General features: G+C 43.5%; 1 protein-coding gene across 3 annotated transcripts in view; it reads left to right on the top strand.

Moving 5' to 3' along the window:
* LOC146856562 (uncharacterized) overlaps positions 1-16,873 on the top strand; it is a 511,781-nt gene that overhangs the window by 118,822 nt on the left and 376,086 nt on the right. For all 3 annotated transcript variants that reach the window (XM_085654765.1, XM_085654767.1, XM_085654766.1), the window contains one exon: positions 753-879. In XM_085654765.1, coding sequence (XP_085510891.1) covers positions 753-879 — 127 coding nt within the window. The remainder of the gene's footprint in view (positions 1-752; positions 880-16,873) is intronic.

Here is a 16,873-nt window from a genome sequence, read left to right as displayed (position 1 = left end):
AGGCATGTTGTATGCCGGTTACCCACAAGTTCAATGAATAAATAAACCAACGTACTGTGAGGTGTGTTTTGTGCTGCTATTGATAAAAGGTGAGAATTAGCGCATATGCACAGCTAAATAGTAGGAAGGGTTTCTTCAAATGGGGTCTATTGGTGGCTGCCAATAGAAAAACAAACTAACTGTCACTAACAAGCAGACCCCTACGCACACGGACTACAAGAAACATGTATCAGTGGTTTTGGAAATTCCTACCATAAAAGATTAAGATGAAAGAAAGGTGGAAAAATACCAGCATAATCTTTGCATGTAATGCAGTATGTTTCTTTGGGGATCAAACTTTCCAATAAAGCATCTTTCTATAGGCTTAATTGTAAATGATTGTATTCATTCATTTTTCACATCTTTCTTTATTTTAGTGTGTTCAAGGTGACTAGTCTATTTTCATCTGGCTTTAAGCTATGGTAAGGGTGGTTAGAGCACTAGAGTTCACATATCCTTATTCCATTCCTCTTATCTCAGCCAGTAGAGATGTTCTATCCATTGCTTCTGTCAAAAACTGCTAGAATTACTACAGATGAGGAAGTGAAGTTCTGAGAACTCTTTTCAAGAATGTCTTTAACAGCTGACGTGATTACTGCACTATCTTTATTGGTGAAAGTTACTTTAGAAATATTCTGAGGTGCCACCACCTTACATTGTCTTGTTGGCTTCCTCTTATATATTGTATGTATGTGCTTCATCTCTTTGCACAGAGCAATCCGAAGGCAGCGAAGGATGTGGCAACCTGCCCATACAATGCTAGGCACCGGGTCCCTAAACAGGAGCTGCAGCTGCACATTTCAAACTGCTTGGACAAATGCCTAACTGAGAACTTCCAAGGTAGGTGGCACCATGCAGTGCTTGTAAACATTATCTCCTGCAGTGTCCCTTGAATGTTTATCTATTGCAAAACATTGACTTTGCTATTTCCTTTAAAAGAAATAGCAATTTATTTTATCAACGTTTCAAAATATTGTATTTCTGTCTTTTGGTTTTATATAATCAAAATATTGGTAACTGAAATACATATCGATAAAGTTTATTGTCAAGACTCTTTTTTTGCTTTATCTAGCACATTCCTCCCTCACAAATTAACACGTAAGCTGGGAATCCTAGAACCATGTTCATCTTACTTTAATTTAATGTTGGGGAAATGTGCCACCTAGCCTGTTGCCCCAAATAGAACTGAACTCTGATTTTGGCCTAGATATTACACTGGGTTACCTGGCCAACTCCTGTCATCCTGTATCATTCTCTCTAGACCTAGCTAGCACTTGCGCAAACATTATCTCTAGGGCATCTGGGTCGCACATTTATATAAGGCTAGCTTCAGCTTTTTCTCCTGACAGGTAAGTCACAAAAGGAGAAATAAAACAAGCATAAGCAAGGCCAATAGGTCTCGCCTATGAGAACTATTGGCTCTGCCACTGCCTTTTGTTCATACAGCATGGACATAAGAAAGAACAAGCCATGGTAAGAGCATTAGGTTTCGCCTATGTGGTTTATAATAAGCTGTTTTTTGTTGTCAGTTGTAGCTTGCGGAGTAGTTGTACAATATACATTATAGAAAGTCTGTTAAAGTGTTGTGACTTGTTTGTGTTCAAAAGGCAATATATTTTGCAGTTACAAGTGGTATAGTACTGGTAAGTAATAGCAACTTTTTGAGAAATGAAAGAGGGAAATAATAGAATTGATTTATGTAATAGCAATATTATCTGTTTAGAGGAGTTTTGATATCTTTTGGGCCCTGTGCCACTGCACATGCTGCACCATTCAAATCCTGGCCCTATTGCCTGTAAGGTATCTGCACTTGTGACTGCCTATTTAATAGTCAAATATACCAATATTAGGTGTTTAGTAGGGTGCCTTGAGCTTTTGGTCCTGGTGCTACTGCACCTGCCACACCATTCAAATCATGGCCCTATTGCCTGCTAGATAAATGCACGTGTGACTGTCTTGTTTAGTAGTAAAATGTGGTAATAATCTGGGTTTAGTGGGGCCCCTAGAGCCTTTGGCACCAGTGCCACTGCATCTGCTGCACCATTCAAATCCAGTCCCTCTTAACTGCAAGGTAACTGCACTTCTGACTGCCTGTTTAGTTTTAAATTATAGCAATAATTTGTGTTTAATGGGTGGCCTGGAGCTGTGGGTCCCGGTGCCACTTCACCTGCTGCATCATTTAAATCGAGCCCCTTTTATCTGAAAAGTAACTGCAATTGTGACAGCCTGTATAGTAAAATATAGCGATATTAGGTGTTTAGAGGAATCCTTACTACTATTGTGCCGGTGCCACTGCACCTGCTGCACCATTGAAATCATTACCCTGTTGCATGCAAGGTAACCGCACTTGTGACTGCCTGTTTAGTAGTAAAATATAGCATAGCTCTTGTATATTAACATTATTTTTAACGTGCAATGTTTTACAACATTCAGAATTTAATCATAATGACCAGATAGATTAAGTTGAAAGAATCAATTCAACAATGCCTACAAAGTGCTGAGAAATGTACTGAGGCATGAATAGGAAATGCCACAAACGTTCGAAGGCTAAAACATCTACTTTACGCAACTAAGTAATAAGCATTGGCATAGCCAATAGGTCTCGCCTTTGGAACCTTATAAGTGTTTAGTTATCCAGCACAATATCCTTGGTGCAACATCAACTGTTGCATGACTAAACACTTATAAGGTCCCAAAGGTGAGACCTATTGGCTATGCCAATGCTTGTTATATAGTGCTCTTAATTAGGCTTGTTGGTATAACTGGTAGTATAACTGGATAAGTGTCTACCATGATGAAAGATCCAGTGTCCCAAAATGCGCCAATACATATATGTAAGAAGTGCCTGACCTGCTTTAGGGTGTGTGGGAGAAGTGTCGCATACTGCAGTGTTTCCGGTGTTCGATCATTTCCAGCGTTCAGGTCGGCGAGTCCGAGCCTGGACAAAGATGCAGCCTCCAGCCGCCAATCATAGCTCGACCCTAGGTGGAGGGCGGGTGCATCCCCACGTGGGCTGAATGGAGCTTAATATTCACAACGGACTGCAGCCGTCCCAAATGCGTTGTTTGGGCGTGGCTGTGGTCTCATATGTGGCGCTCAATTGGTCCGCGACAGTTACTAAGACTTGTAAGTCGGGTCAATCGTCTGAGGTTATCTCCCTTTACATGAGCGTGCCTCGCTCTGTGTTATGAAAGAGATTTAACCCATGAGGTCGGGGAGACTGGTACTCTCTGTGATTTGAGATTTTCGGAGTGACATTTCCCGAAAAAGACTAGCCCCAAAGTGATATAAAGGTGAATAAATAATGTCTAGTGCCTTCTTTGTGCTGAAAAGTGTTGCATCATTAAGTCCTTAGATGAAGTTAGGGAGGCATTGGATGGTGGTGGGAAGGCTGTATTGATCCTGTTGGCTCTGTCGGCAGCCTTCGACACGGTCCACCATATAGTTTTGATGAACCGTTTGTCGGAGGTGGGAGTACAAGGTGTGTCTTGGAAATTGCTACATTCCTTTCTCTCCGATAGATCCCAGACCGTCTATCTGGACAACCATAAATCTAAGCCCTTCTGCCTTCCTTGTGGGGTCCCTGAGGGGTCCTCACTGAGCCCCACCCTTTTCAATATTTATATGATATCGCTGGCAGGCCTTATAAAATCTCATGGCTTTCAGCTAACCTCATATGCGGATGACACTCCAATAGTGTTATCATTTAAGGACGGTAAGGAAAAGGAAACGGAAGTGCGCTTTCATGACTGCATGAAAGAGATAGCTGGATGGATGGCCTCAAATTGCTTAAAATTAAATTCCTCCAAAACCGAGATTATTGTCTTTGGAAATAACCCCCATGTCTGGACCCCGGACTGTTGGCCAGCAGACCTGGGCAACTGCCCCTCCTCTTCGCCGAAAGCTAAGGTCTTGGAAGTAACTGTTGACTGCAGATTGACATTCTGTGATCATATAAGCACCGTGGTATCCGCCTGTTTCCTATGGTTACGACTTTTAAGGAAAATTAAACCTTGCCTTTCAGAAGGAAATTTCAGGACGGTGGTCACGGTGCTCGTTCTGTCAAGATTGGATTACTGTAATGGCATTCTTTTGAAAGCCCGTAAACATCTGGTCAACAGGCTGCAGATGGCTCAAAACGCGGCTGCTAGGCTGTTGTCTGGCATCCCTAAATTTGTCTCGGTGAAAAAAGAATTAACTAGGTTACATTGGCTTCCCGTGAAGCACAGGGTATGTTTTAAGGCCCTATGCACAGTTTTTAAGGCCCTACAATGGGATAGGTCCACAACACTTGAAGGACAAGCTTAAGTGGTACGTCCCCAGTAGGACCCTTCGGTCCTCTGGAGCGAAAAAGGTCCTGACGCCCTTTGTTAAAAAGGTCAGCTGGGGTGGCAGGAGCGTTATTGCATGTGCATCTATGGCCTGGAATGATCTGCCTTTCCACTTGAGAAATGCCTCTAGTCTTCTTCTTTTTAGAAAGGGCCTGAAGACCTGGCTATTTACCCAATGACCTCCTCCCTCTTCCGGCTAGGCAGTACATAGCGCCAGGACACCCCAGGGTAACCGTTGCGCTCTACAAATTTTATTAACATAACATACCAGCATCTACCATGTTTTAAAACGTGTTGGGACATCTTGCTGCTTAAACAAAGCACGACGGGTGGGCGGGCAGCCGGCCGTGCACATAAATGGTAATGCAAAAGTAATAATGATGAAAGCGCCGGTGCATAGTAAATGTATGCGCAGTTTTCAAAGTGCTGCTGAAGGCTGGCGGTTCGCGCGTGCACGCTCGCGTGAATGCAAGCTTGTCGCCAGCAGCACTTTGAAAACTCACCTACTAAAGTCTCTCCGAGCAGCGCATGCACGCTGACTCAGCGACACCTAAAAAGTATGCATTCTATCCTACTTTTTGAAACTGTCTGCCTGGGAAGTGATATCATCTTGACAGTGAATGGGGCTTAAACAGTGTGAACAGCTTTTGTAGAAGTATCGTAAATGCGTGCAGCCAGGGGAAGTTAACAAAAAAAAAAAGTTCCACACAAATTTAGTGATGGGAACTGAGCCCCCTTTTAAGATATATTAAATACAAGAGATTTCACACTGTGCAGGTGAAACCTAAAAAGGCACAGTGACAGGCTTCTGATGGGGATGTCAGTTTGTAGGTGCCTGCAGGTGTCTTTAGGGTAGGGAGAGAATCAAGCTAGGGAGAACACAACAGGGGGGCGAAGGGAGAAGCACACTAGTGAGAGCAATGCAGAGTGTGGGGTTGGAGAGAAGCCCATAGGTGAGAGCGCAATCTAGCATTGGAGGGAGAAGGGCATGGATGAAAGAGCAACAAGGAGCATGTTGGGGGAGAAAAGCATACATGGGACGACAACTGGAATACAAAAGCACACTCATGTTGTGCTTAAGCAAAAATAATTACGTTATTTCTTAAGACATCAGTGAAGGGACACAGGGAGGCTATGCTCCAGTGGCAAGACAAGCTCAAGATGGATAAGGCAATCAATGGAATAAAAAGTAAGCAAATGGGAATGACCGTAAAGTCAACCAATGGTAAGCAATTGGCACGCTCTAAGCCACTGCAATTTTTTGATAAGCTGACAATAAGCCCATTGCAACCATAGTGCTAGCACTGCCTAAAAACAAATGTGAAGAACTTTTTTTTACAGATGTTGTAACACACTAGCTTGTGGCAGGAGCCACTTTAGAGTGCTGTATAATGTTTTCTGTGGATCATTACTGGCCTTTTACCCTTTCCCAGATGTGGGTTCCATGGCTAATGGAGAAGGATCATACGATGATTCCTAAGTAAATGGCATCACAATTTTCAGTATTCGGCTTCCCAGGTCCCTTTCCCTCCAGGAGAGGTGGTGTACTGACTATTTCATCTAGCAGAAGTGGAAGATTATATGAATAGACATGTTTTCACTTTTGTTTAAGAATACTACAAGGATATTGAGGTTCTGGAGGTCTGGGGACAATAGGTTTCAGAGTAAATTGCCATGAAGAAAGATAGGTTGCCCTCCTTGCCAGGTACAGTTACGTTTGGCTGGTGAAATCAGGTTGCATTGCTTAATATCTGGTTCTGGATGGGTGCATTTAGTGTGAATAGTGTTGGTCATCTTTGACCGAGATCCTTCTTGGCTTTGAAGGGGCTTTAAAGAACTTTACATTTTATTTGCTTTGTTACTGGAATCGAGGGTCTTCGGTTGTTGGGGAGATGTAATCTGTTTTTTTGATATTTTTTATGCTGAGTCTTGCTACCTTAATTTTATTTTTTGTTTAGGCACAGCTTTCTTTTTTTTGTGTTAAAAAGTATTGATTAACTTAATAGAATTGAAATATATCTATGTTGTCCATAGGAATCTTAATCACATATTTTAAATCCTGGGCAGAAGAACCAATCTCAAAAATTAAAAAGAAGTGCAATCTAAATCAAAGCATAATCAAATTAAATACAGTGGTTAAGCGGACAGCAATTACCGTATGAGTGAAGTGTTATATAGATGCTAAATAGGAAATGTTAGAGAATAGAAATCAGAAAGACAAGAAGTAAAATACAAATGATGTCAAAGTTAATAATGAATATATATTTCAACAGCGTTCTTTTCAAAAGAGAGCAAATATAAAATTATAACTGCTAAATATCTTAATAAATACCCATATATAAAATAGTCACTATTGTAATATCAATCCAATAACTTCAAGGAGGCTTAAAACCATCAACTATAAAGATGAGATGGCACTTACTCAGTTTTAAGTATGAAAGTTATAACATTAGAGCCAGAGTGTTTGGTAATAGCCAAATAGTACAGTGACATTCTTGCAAGTGTTAGCTGTGAATTATCAAAATACAAAATTGCTCCATAACATTGTGTCATTGTAGAAATCTGGCTTGGTATATACTATGTAAGGTATAGTGTACACAGATTCCAATGGATTCCCAGAGGTATAGCCGAGGCTAAATGAGATAATCACTCACAGCTCCATTTGTGGGCGAGTAGTTAGGCTTATCAGAGGGTGTGTTAAATATTTATTGTAGTCACTCAGACAAGAAATGATGGAACACACTCGGAGACAGAATCCAGACCAAACAGGTAAGTATAAAAAAGGTATACTTATGTTTTATTTCTAGAACAAAGCAGGACTTGGTACAGGTAGGTAAAATATACTTTCAAATGCAAAACTATACACCGAAATGCAATTGTAGATAAAATTAGTATTGTTACAGGTTTGTATTTGCTTTAAAACCAGTTCCGAATACTTTGAAGATACTTTGGATTACTTTTGCGTTGCTTTTTAGTTACATCGACTTCTGTGGTTATCTGCCTAGATGTCACACTGTAGTTCATACCATACAAAGGTAAGTAAGAAAATGTAGAAAATTTACTTTTCAAACCACACTTGCTTTTGTTTCATACAGAAAACAGGTTGAAAGAATTGTTCAGAGAAAAAACCACAACATGGGTTCCTATGGAGAAAAAGAATGTTATCGGTTTACAGGCAAGTGAACAACATACAATGCTGGGTGTTGGGTGGGAGGGGGGCGGGAGGTTAGAACCAAGCATCAAGGAGGCACTTGAGTTGCACCACCAGCGTCACCAGGGTGGCTGGGTGCAGAGTGCTGAGGCCCAATGTTAGCCAATGGGGCTAGGGGGGCGTCTGTTGGGAGCTGCTCACAAGCTGGCCACTCAGTTGTGGGAGCAAAGCTCTTGGGGTTAAGATCAGCACTGCAAGCGCCAACAATCCACACAGGAGCTGCACCACCAGCGGCACAGAGGCGGCCAGATGCTGGGTGCCAAGGAGACGTCTAGAGCCCTGGTGTTCTCCTGTTCGAAAGAAAGGCTGCAGGCTCGGACACAGTTTCCTGAGGGCGACCACCAGCATGAGTGGCAAGTTGGGTTGATGGGGGATGCCTGGATACCATCGGTTGAGCCGCCTAAGGCCGTGGGGCATCGGTGCAGAGGCGTCTTTAAGCTTTGGGACTTCTCACCATCTCCTGTCGCGATCGGGGGGGGGGACCCCCTCAGGGTGAGGCTGCAGGCATCTGGTTGATGATGGAGACATGTCAGGGATCACCGGATCTCAGGTCAGGCTCACTGGGGAGACCTCCTTGTGGTGTTGAGCCACTCTAACTTCGTTCATGGGCGTCTGGTGCAGAATCGTGGTTTCGGCTAGGTCCGAGATCTGTGATGGAGTCTTTGGTTGAGCAACTTCGATGCTCACAGGAGACAGTCTTTATGCTGAAGGCAGGGCAGGTCCTCTGGGTTCTGGACAGCTGCTGGACACACCGGGATTTTGCTGGTTGCAGGTCGAAGTCTGGACAGGCCGGTAGAGTGGGGGACCAAAGCAGTTGTCCTTTTCTTCCTTGTTTAGCATGGATCTTCTGTCCTTCTTTCTTCTTCTAGAATCTGAGTAGGCAAGGTTCAGGGCCGCCCCTAAATATTAAATTTTGGTGTTACAGGGGTGTGCAGGTTGAGACCGATGGGTCCCTTCCTTGGGGTGAGTACACCCCCTATTGTGCCACCCACCAGTGGGAGCGGGGCATGCGCCTCTCTGATTGGCTGTGTTCCCTCATCTTCAAGATGATGGTTACCGAGATGTGTGCTCCACCGATTCTCCCACCCAAAGTTGGGGTCAGACCAGTGGGAGCCAGTTGCTGGGGACAGCGAAGACCGGGTCAACTACCAAAGGCTGCAGGCTTTTGAAGCTTCCCCTTCGTGGACCCAGCCCATCTTGGGGGAGGAGATATGACATCTCTGCCCAGGGTGGGCTTTGTTTCTGGACCCAATGAGTGGAGGCCCTCTAACTAGAATTTCAGAAACCTGTCTGGTGATGGCAAATGGCAGGTAGCCTTTCAGGAACCACACCAGGGCTAGTCATTTTTCAGGGGGCATCTCTAAGATGCCCTCTGAGTGCATTTTACATTAAAACCCACACTGGCATCAGTGTGGGTTTAATGTGCTGAGACGTTTGCTGCCAAACTTCCCAGCTTTCGGTAAAAATCGCTATGGAGTTGTGTAGTTTCTAATGAAAAACTCCCAGACCATATACTCTTTATGGCTTTACTGCACTTACAATGTCTAAGAACGGACTTGGACACTGTAGGGGTAAAGGCTCATGCAACTGTGTCCTCACTTGTGGTATAGTGCACCCTGCTAGAGGGGTGACTTGCCTAGGCCATAGGCAGTGGTTTGCAGACATGCCACACAAGGATGTGTGCCATGTCAACTGGCAGATTGTGGGTGTTAATGTGCAGGGTCTCTATGGGTGGCACAACAGGTGCTGCATCCCTTAGAGGCCTTCCCTGGTGTCAGTGTTCTTGGTACCCATGGTACCTTTTACAAGGGGCTTACCTGTGGCCCCAGATGTGCCAATTTTGGATACAACAGATACAGTTTTGAGAAAGAATACAGGCCCTTGGAACCTGATTGGCAAGGACCCAGGGCACAAAGTCAAAGTGCATCATGTGCCAGGCAAAAAGTGGGGGTTAACTATGCAAAAAAAGGCACTTTCCTACAGTCATCAAATCATAAACAGAAAAATGAACAAATGCAGAAAGTCAAAGACATTCAGAGCTATTGGGTCCATACTTCAAATCAAATCATCTTTATTCGGTTTCAGATGTTAAAACCATAAAAGCACATACTAAATATAAAATACAATGGTATGTCTAATAAAAAACAATCCTCACAGGGATCAACCGGCGCATTAAAATAACTTGTACCAATGGGGATGCAGGAAAATCACTGACTCCAATTTCATACATGTTGCGCCAATAAAAATAAATCGATCCTTTGTCAATACAGTAAATACAATTGGAGAGAGCAGGCGGGTTAATCGCAGCTGGATCGAAGTCTGATAGCCAATAGGTCTCGCTTTTGTGACCGTATAAGTATTTAGTTATGCTAAACACTTATACGGTCCCAAAGGCGAGACCTATTGGCTATGCCAATGCTTGTTTAACATGATATAACGGCATACACTAGGCTTCAGGACCTCCCTCTCTTCCCTTGCCATAACCCTCTACTCCTTTATAAGGTTCAGGACTCTTAGTTGTCAGGTCCGGGTTAGTAAAAAGATCGCCTCTCCCCAAACTCGTTAAGGTCACTTCAATATACCTGAGCCACGATATACGTGGGACGTAATCAAGGGCCAGACAATCCTTTTAGAATGAGTTTATTTAATGTTGTTCCCTTACGACCCATATTTTTAACCATAACGAGACAGGATGTAGCGCTATCAGAATGGCTATGTATTTCATACCAAGCTCCTCATGTATTGTGAAAGAGGGGGTGCCTTGAACAGATAGAAGCGGTCTCAAACCTTTTATCTGCAATTTGGAGGTCCTCTGTTAGTGTACCCCCAAATTTTACTGACATATAGTGCCTTGGAAAGACACTTAGTGCTGTAGAGCTTTAATAAGGCTCCCACTGGTCTTTTCCTCATTCTGGCTGTAAAATTGAATATGGCTGCAGTCTCTCTAGATAAATCGTTTCTCTTGCAAGTGAGTTGAGGCCCCCATTTCACTTTCTCATCCAATAAAACTCCTAGGTAAGAAAAGACACCCGTCCCTGGGACGGTAGTGGACCCTACCTTAAAGGTGTATAGCCTGCTAGGGTGGGCCCCTATTTGCATAATAAAGGACTTAGAGGGGTTAACCATGAGGTCCTGCTCCCCAATAAACTGTCTGAAAGAATTTATTAACGTTTGTAACCCCCATTCCGTCCTGGCCATAAAAACGGCATCATCTGCATACAGCAAAACAGGAAGACCATGCCGTCCTACCTGCGGGAAATCCACCCTGGTCTCTATAAGGGTGCTCTCCCGGCGGTTGATATATACATTAAATAGAAAAGGGGCCAGGATACAACCCGGTCTTACCCCTCTCCTGATTGGGAACAACCGTGAGGCCTTCATGCTTCCAGAATAACGCACAGCGCCCTAGTGTCTTGGTGGAGATCCTGCAGAAAAATGACTATATCCCTGTCCACCCCCAAGGAGAGCAATGTCTGCCACAGCCTGCTTCTATTCATGATATCAAATGTGGAAGAAAGGTCCATAAAGGCCAGGAAAATGGTGCCAGTGCTGGCAACCATGTACTTGTTCACGATCAGGAAGAGGTACAGACATTGCTCTATAGTTCAGGGACCGGAACGAAACCCATATTGGGGGTCTGACAGAATGTTGTTCTCTGCTGCCCAGATGGATAGCCTATCTAACAGGATTCATCCACCCACTTTGACCACAGAGTCCAGTAGGGAAATGTGCCTATAACATTGTGTACTCTCCCTATTCCCTTTTTTAAAAACTGGGACAATAGTGGAGGTGGCCCAGAGGCCGGGCAACCAGCCCGGACAGCCGCATTATTGACACCTGGTAAGCACCGGAGCCCAAAACTCTGTGTTGGACATATAAAGGTTGGGCGGGATAACGTCCGGTCCAGGTGCCTTGTTTCGCATCATGCCCGCTATTCCCCGCCTCACTTCTTCCTCCATAACTGTTAGTACAGACTTTACATTTACTCCCCTACTGGATGAACATACCCTCGAAGTGTCTGACTCAATCATCCTCTGTGATGTGCGCCTCAAGAGAGATTGAGGTCTCTACTTCCATGATTGGGCTATTGATAATACCCTAGAACTTAGTGCTGCTCCTAATAGTACTGGGCTCCTTTTAGCTTCCTCCAGGCCTCCTCTTTCAGAGCTTCTTTGCGTTTTTAAGGGCCATTTATTATTGTGTTCTACAGGTTCTGACTAAACCTCTGTCTCTAGGGACGGCGTACAGTGCTGCCTTGAGCGACCTAGCCGCAAGTAAGCATGTTGTGTCGAACCATCTCGGGGCCCTTTCTCATTGGTTGTTCGAGGCGGGAATCGTGAGTAAGTCAGCGATGGAGCAGGAGATGGATTCGAAAGCTTTAACAACCAACTCATGCGGGTGCTGCTGGGGGGCCAGAAAAACCTGGATTTCCTCTTGGCAATTGATTAAAAAGGACTTGTGCAAAAGGCCGGAGGTGATCTGTGCCCATTTCAGCCTCCTACCCCCATCTGTGGGCTGTAGGACACCTCCACCCCTACTGCCCTTCTTGAGGCATAGTGCAAGCCATCTGGATGTATGTACGTATGTATGTATGTATGTATGCACGTATGCACGGTGCAACGGTTAATTTTCGGGAAAAGGTCCCGGTTGAAAGAGGGAGATCATGGGATTCTCGAAAAATCAAGGACTGAATTAAAGGATAAAATGGAATATTGAATTCATAGCAAAATCAGGTCGATAGGCTTAAAAATGAGGACTGTATAATAAACCCCCCCCCCCCCCCTTCCTTTGTTTAGAAATAACTTGAGAAAAGGACTTAAAAAGACAGAGAGAGAGAAGCGCACAAAGGATCGATAAAATACGCGTTTGTGCTGATGCCAAAAAAGCTTTAAAGGAATTTTTTCATCCTGAGTTGTTTTAGTAGCACATTCATAATATAATAATTTCTGTAGTGTCATAATTGGATATTTTTGTGATAAAAATTGAACACACGCAACAGAAGAAACGCAAATAAAAAGAATGCAATATAGGAACAAACTACGATTCCCAGAATACACTATACAGGACCTGGTCTCTATTTTGAGTCACAAGTGTTAAAAATGATTTAATTGGCTGAATTGAATACTATCATCCTAACCGTGATCAAGTTATCTGTGATAACGAAACCTGTCGGTTGTTCTTTCAACCTGGAGACCATTGGTAATTAAATACATTTGTGAAATGTCATCCCTCTGCGAGTGCGTTTTAATTTATCTGGAAGGATGCTGTGGATATATATATATATATATATATATATATATATATATATATATATATATATATATATATTTTGTTCACCAAAGATCCTCGATTTGGAAGCGCACTCAAAGCCGGATTAATGTGGGCAAACAAACATTTCATCCCTCGGAAATACATTCTTGCCTTTTGTATGAGAGCACAGAACCTACTAAGGAAATAATTTTCGAAAAGACACTGCAAAGATCACGAAGAGAAAAACAACTTAACACTACAACTCCCAGTGTGCAGTACAAACTTAAATAACCTGCTGCCAATTAAAGAGCGTCATAAATACCAACAGGCTGGAGTAAGTGGCTTTTCTGTGTAAATCTGCGCCGATACAATGCAATGCCTGTGAACAAGGAGTTCATATCTCCGAAACGCGTAAGGCAAGAATGTATTTCCGAGGGATGAAATGTTTGTTTGCCCACATTAATCCGGCTTTGAGTGCGCTTCCAAATCGAGGATCTTTGGTGAACAAAACAATTTAACGGCAATCCAGCCGTGGAAGCTGCACCACCCCAAAAGGAGGGGGCCATGGAGACACAGAACTGTTCAAAGTCTCCTGATGGAAATCGGATGGCAGGAGAATGTTACCTTTTGTTTCTCGGAGGCCCACTAAAGGCAGTGACAGCATATTAATTTTGTATGAGAGCACAGAACCTACTAAGGAAATAATTTTCGAAAAGACACTGCAAAGATCACGAAGAGAAAAACAACTTAACACTACAACTCCCAGTGTGCAGTACAAACTTAAATAACCTGCTGCCAATTAAAGAGCGTCATAAATACCAACAGGCTGGAGTAAGTGGCTTTTCTGTGTAAATCTGCGCCGATACAATGCAATGCCTGTGAACAAGGAGTTCATATCTCCGAAACGCGTAAGGCAAGAATGTATTTCCGAGGGATGAAATGTTTGTTTGCCCACATTAATCCGGCTTTGAGTGCGCTTCCAAATCGAGGATCTTTGGTGAACATATATATATATATATATATATATATATATATATATATACGGTTCCTCCTACACAAAGGAGGGGGCGCACTACAGCTCGGCAATTCTATCAATTTAAAAAACCGGACAGCAGTCCTGACACGTTTCAGTCATTGCGACCTTTCTCCAAGGTAAAGTCCAGCATTAACATCATGGTAACCCTTCATCCGATTGCCTGCTTTATAATATTGGACCTCAGTGGATGCAGTTCAATTGCATTTTGGGACTCGTAGTTACCATTGTTGTTTTAATTCAATTAAAACCCTCTAGTGGGTGTTGACAGTCTTTTGTTGCCCGTTTGTGTTGCTTTTTAATTTTAATTTTCCGAATCTGTTCTGTAGCAAACCCATTTGTCTCAGGAGTCGCACTAAATTCACTCACATGGGAAGCAAATACCAGCAACAAGAGTGATACCATTTCACAGGTTGCTTCATGTTTACCACGCGTCGTCTTATCTTACATTGCAAATGATAATGAAAATGCTAGGAAGGATATCCTTTATTGCTCTCATCCCACATTCAAGGTTTTACTTGTGTCTGCTTTAGTAGTACCTAGCGGAGAGTCTGGTCACACATGGATGGGAACGGGAGGATCTAGTGTTGGTGGAGACCAATGTTTAGAATAAACTGCAATGGTGGAAAAACAAAAATATTTTACTGGGCTGACTGTTTAAGCCATCCTCAGCCAGTCATCAACACAAACTCATCCATGATGGGTAGGGGGGCACACATGCGACACCTGACTGTACATCAGGGACACTGGTCGCCAAACGTACAACTGCTTCATATCGTACATACGTGTTGGAACTTATGGCAGTGCCCATTCAAAATAGAGGTCTTGTAAGAGGCAACATAACCGCAATGTACTATATAAAAAAAACAACTGGACAGGCACTCCATAACTGTCCAAACTTGCACATACCACTTGGCTTTGGGCATTATGCCATTAGATATACCTGTTGTAAGGCAAGACTTTTACCAATCCACTCAGAACACATCAACATATGATCATACAAGTGGGAGAGAACCCCCCAGGTTATTTAGCAGTGCTTCCAGCTTTGGGGGATGCCTATGACAAACCTGTTTGCCACACACATAAATGCAAATTGCCTAAACTTTGCATCAAGGCACCAACACCCAAAGTTCCTCGGTAGTACTCTGGATAAGCTGACCAAGAATATTAGTATGCACATTTTCTACAATTCCGCCAATTCAATAGGTAGTACAGAAAATGCATCAGGCACTAATGGAAGTAATCCTCATTGCTCCAGAGGTTTCACTCCTCGCTGGTACACACTACTTCTGGAGATGCCTATTGAGCCTCACAAAAACCCCACCTCTGTCCAGACTTTCAGTTCACATCACAGCAAGCTATAAATCCCAACCTTAAATAATTAAACCTTGTTATTTGGCACTTGAAATGTTATAATTTGACTATTAAGAGTGTATGCAAGTCTTAAAAGAATGCAGAAAGCCCACTGTGCGAACATGTTATGTGGTTAACTAGATTTGTAATGTACTGTTACTCTTCAAATTAACAGTTTACTTCATCTATTCAGCACATAGTCTGTAACCTATTACACTTGCAAAAGTCTCGAAGCCTACATTTCCATGAGAGTACACCTGGCAGCTATTGCTGGATATTTAACAAAACTGGCCCTTCAATCTCTTTTCAAAATCCCTGTTATTAAAGCACTTGTAGAGATTCTCAAAAGGCTAATCTCACCCAAACTACCACCAGCTCCCTCTTTGAATATGAACATTGTTCACATTAGACCCATGGTAATGCTCTTCGAGCCACTAGATTCATGCCCACTGCAATTCCTATCTAGGATAGCACTTTTTAGATTGAGCCTAGAGCAGCACGCATGCGCTGCCCTGCGAGACTTTTAGTAAGGGGCTTCAGAGATCTCACCACACGCTTGTGCGTGTGTTTTTGTTTTTCTCACAGGCTATTGGCCTTTGCGTGCATCTTTCTAAGAAAGACGGGACGCAATTGGGCAAAGCCGGGTGCATGTCCTGCCTTTGCTCCGCCCACGGCCTATTGCTTGCGGTTACCCGCACGGGCGACATCTGTTTTCAATTATCGTGCCCAGACGTGTGCGCGATAATGCATAACAGATGTTGCGCTGTGGCTCGCGCACACCGCTCGCGTGCTTGTGTAAGTGTGCCATCGTAGTGCGCTAGGCACTTTGTTCGAAATCGGGTTTTGTTGTTATTGAAGGTTTTCATTTTGAAGAACAACATATCCCTTTCTCTGTATACAAGCCATGTGATGCTGTAGTTACTGTGAAAAAAGGGGGCATGGGCGCTTCCGTTGGTTATGTTTAGGTGTTCTCGGCATCTTTGACATTTGGTTCTTCGCTTACTTCATTTGAATATAAATGTTGCTGCCTGCCACCGCACCCGTCCCCATACACCCACAACATCGGCATGACCCCGAATAGCTTGCGAGCGCCCTCTTGCTTCATTTTGCGGTCACCGGAGGTTTAATATGTAATTGCATTTGGTGTGAGTCGCGCGGAGGCCCAGCCTGGTTCGGCAGCGGTGTATGTCTCTTAACCCCCCCATAAGCTCCGGGCTCTGCCCTCCGTGCAGCCGCCCAGCAGCGCCGCCTGGCCTCGGCACAAGAGGGGCTTCACGCGTGTGCGGAGGGAGGTCGTGATTAAATGTGCAGATCTCCTCGGAGCTTTGTTCTGAGGGGAGCAGCAGCCGATGAATCAATTTAAGGTTCTAAACCTGGGAGCAGCCGAGCTACACTCACGCCGGCGGCATTTCTGAACAATTCAAAGAATACACGTATATTTCAAATATATCCTTTGTTTACAAAAACGAGGATGTGATAAAGAGATGTGTGTGCTTGAGAGTGCTTGCGTGATGCTTTGAGGTATTTCAGTCATGGTTTTGTGTTGTTTACTCTATGATCTCACTCTTAGAGGTGTGAAATTAAGTGCCTTTAAGTGCAAGAGTGGCAATTGTTTATTTGCATAAATTAATTAAAACACTTGCACAGCAAATAAAA

This window comes from Triturus cristatus, chromosome 4_1 (assembly GCF_964204655.1).
Source record: "Triturus cristatus chromosome 4_1, aTriCri1.1, whole genome shotgun sequence".
NCBI classification, from domain to species: domain Eukaryota; kingdom Metazoa; phylum Chordata; class Amphibia; order Caudata; family Salamandridae; genus Triturus; species Triturus cristatus.
The sequence above is the reverse complement of the archived record's forward strand: the minus strand, read 5'-3'. Positions and strand labels throughout refer to the sequence as shown.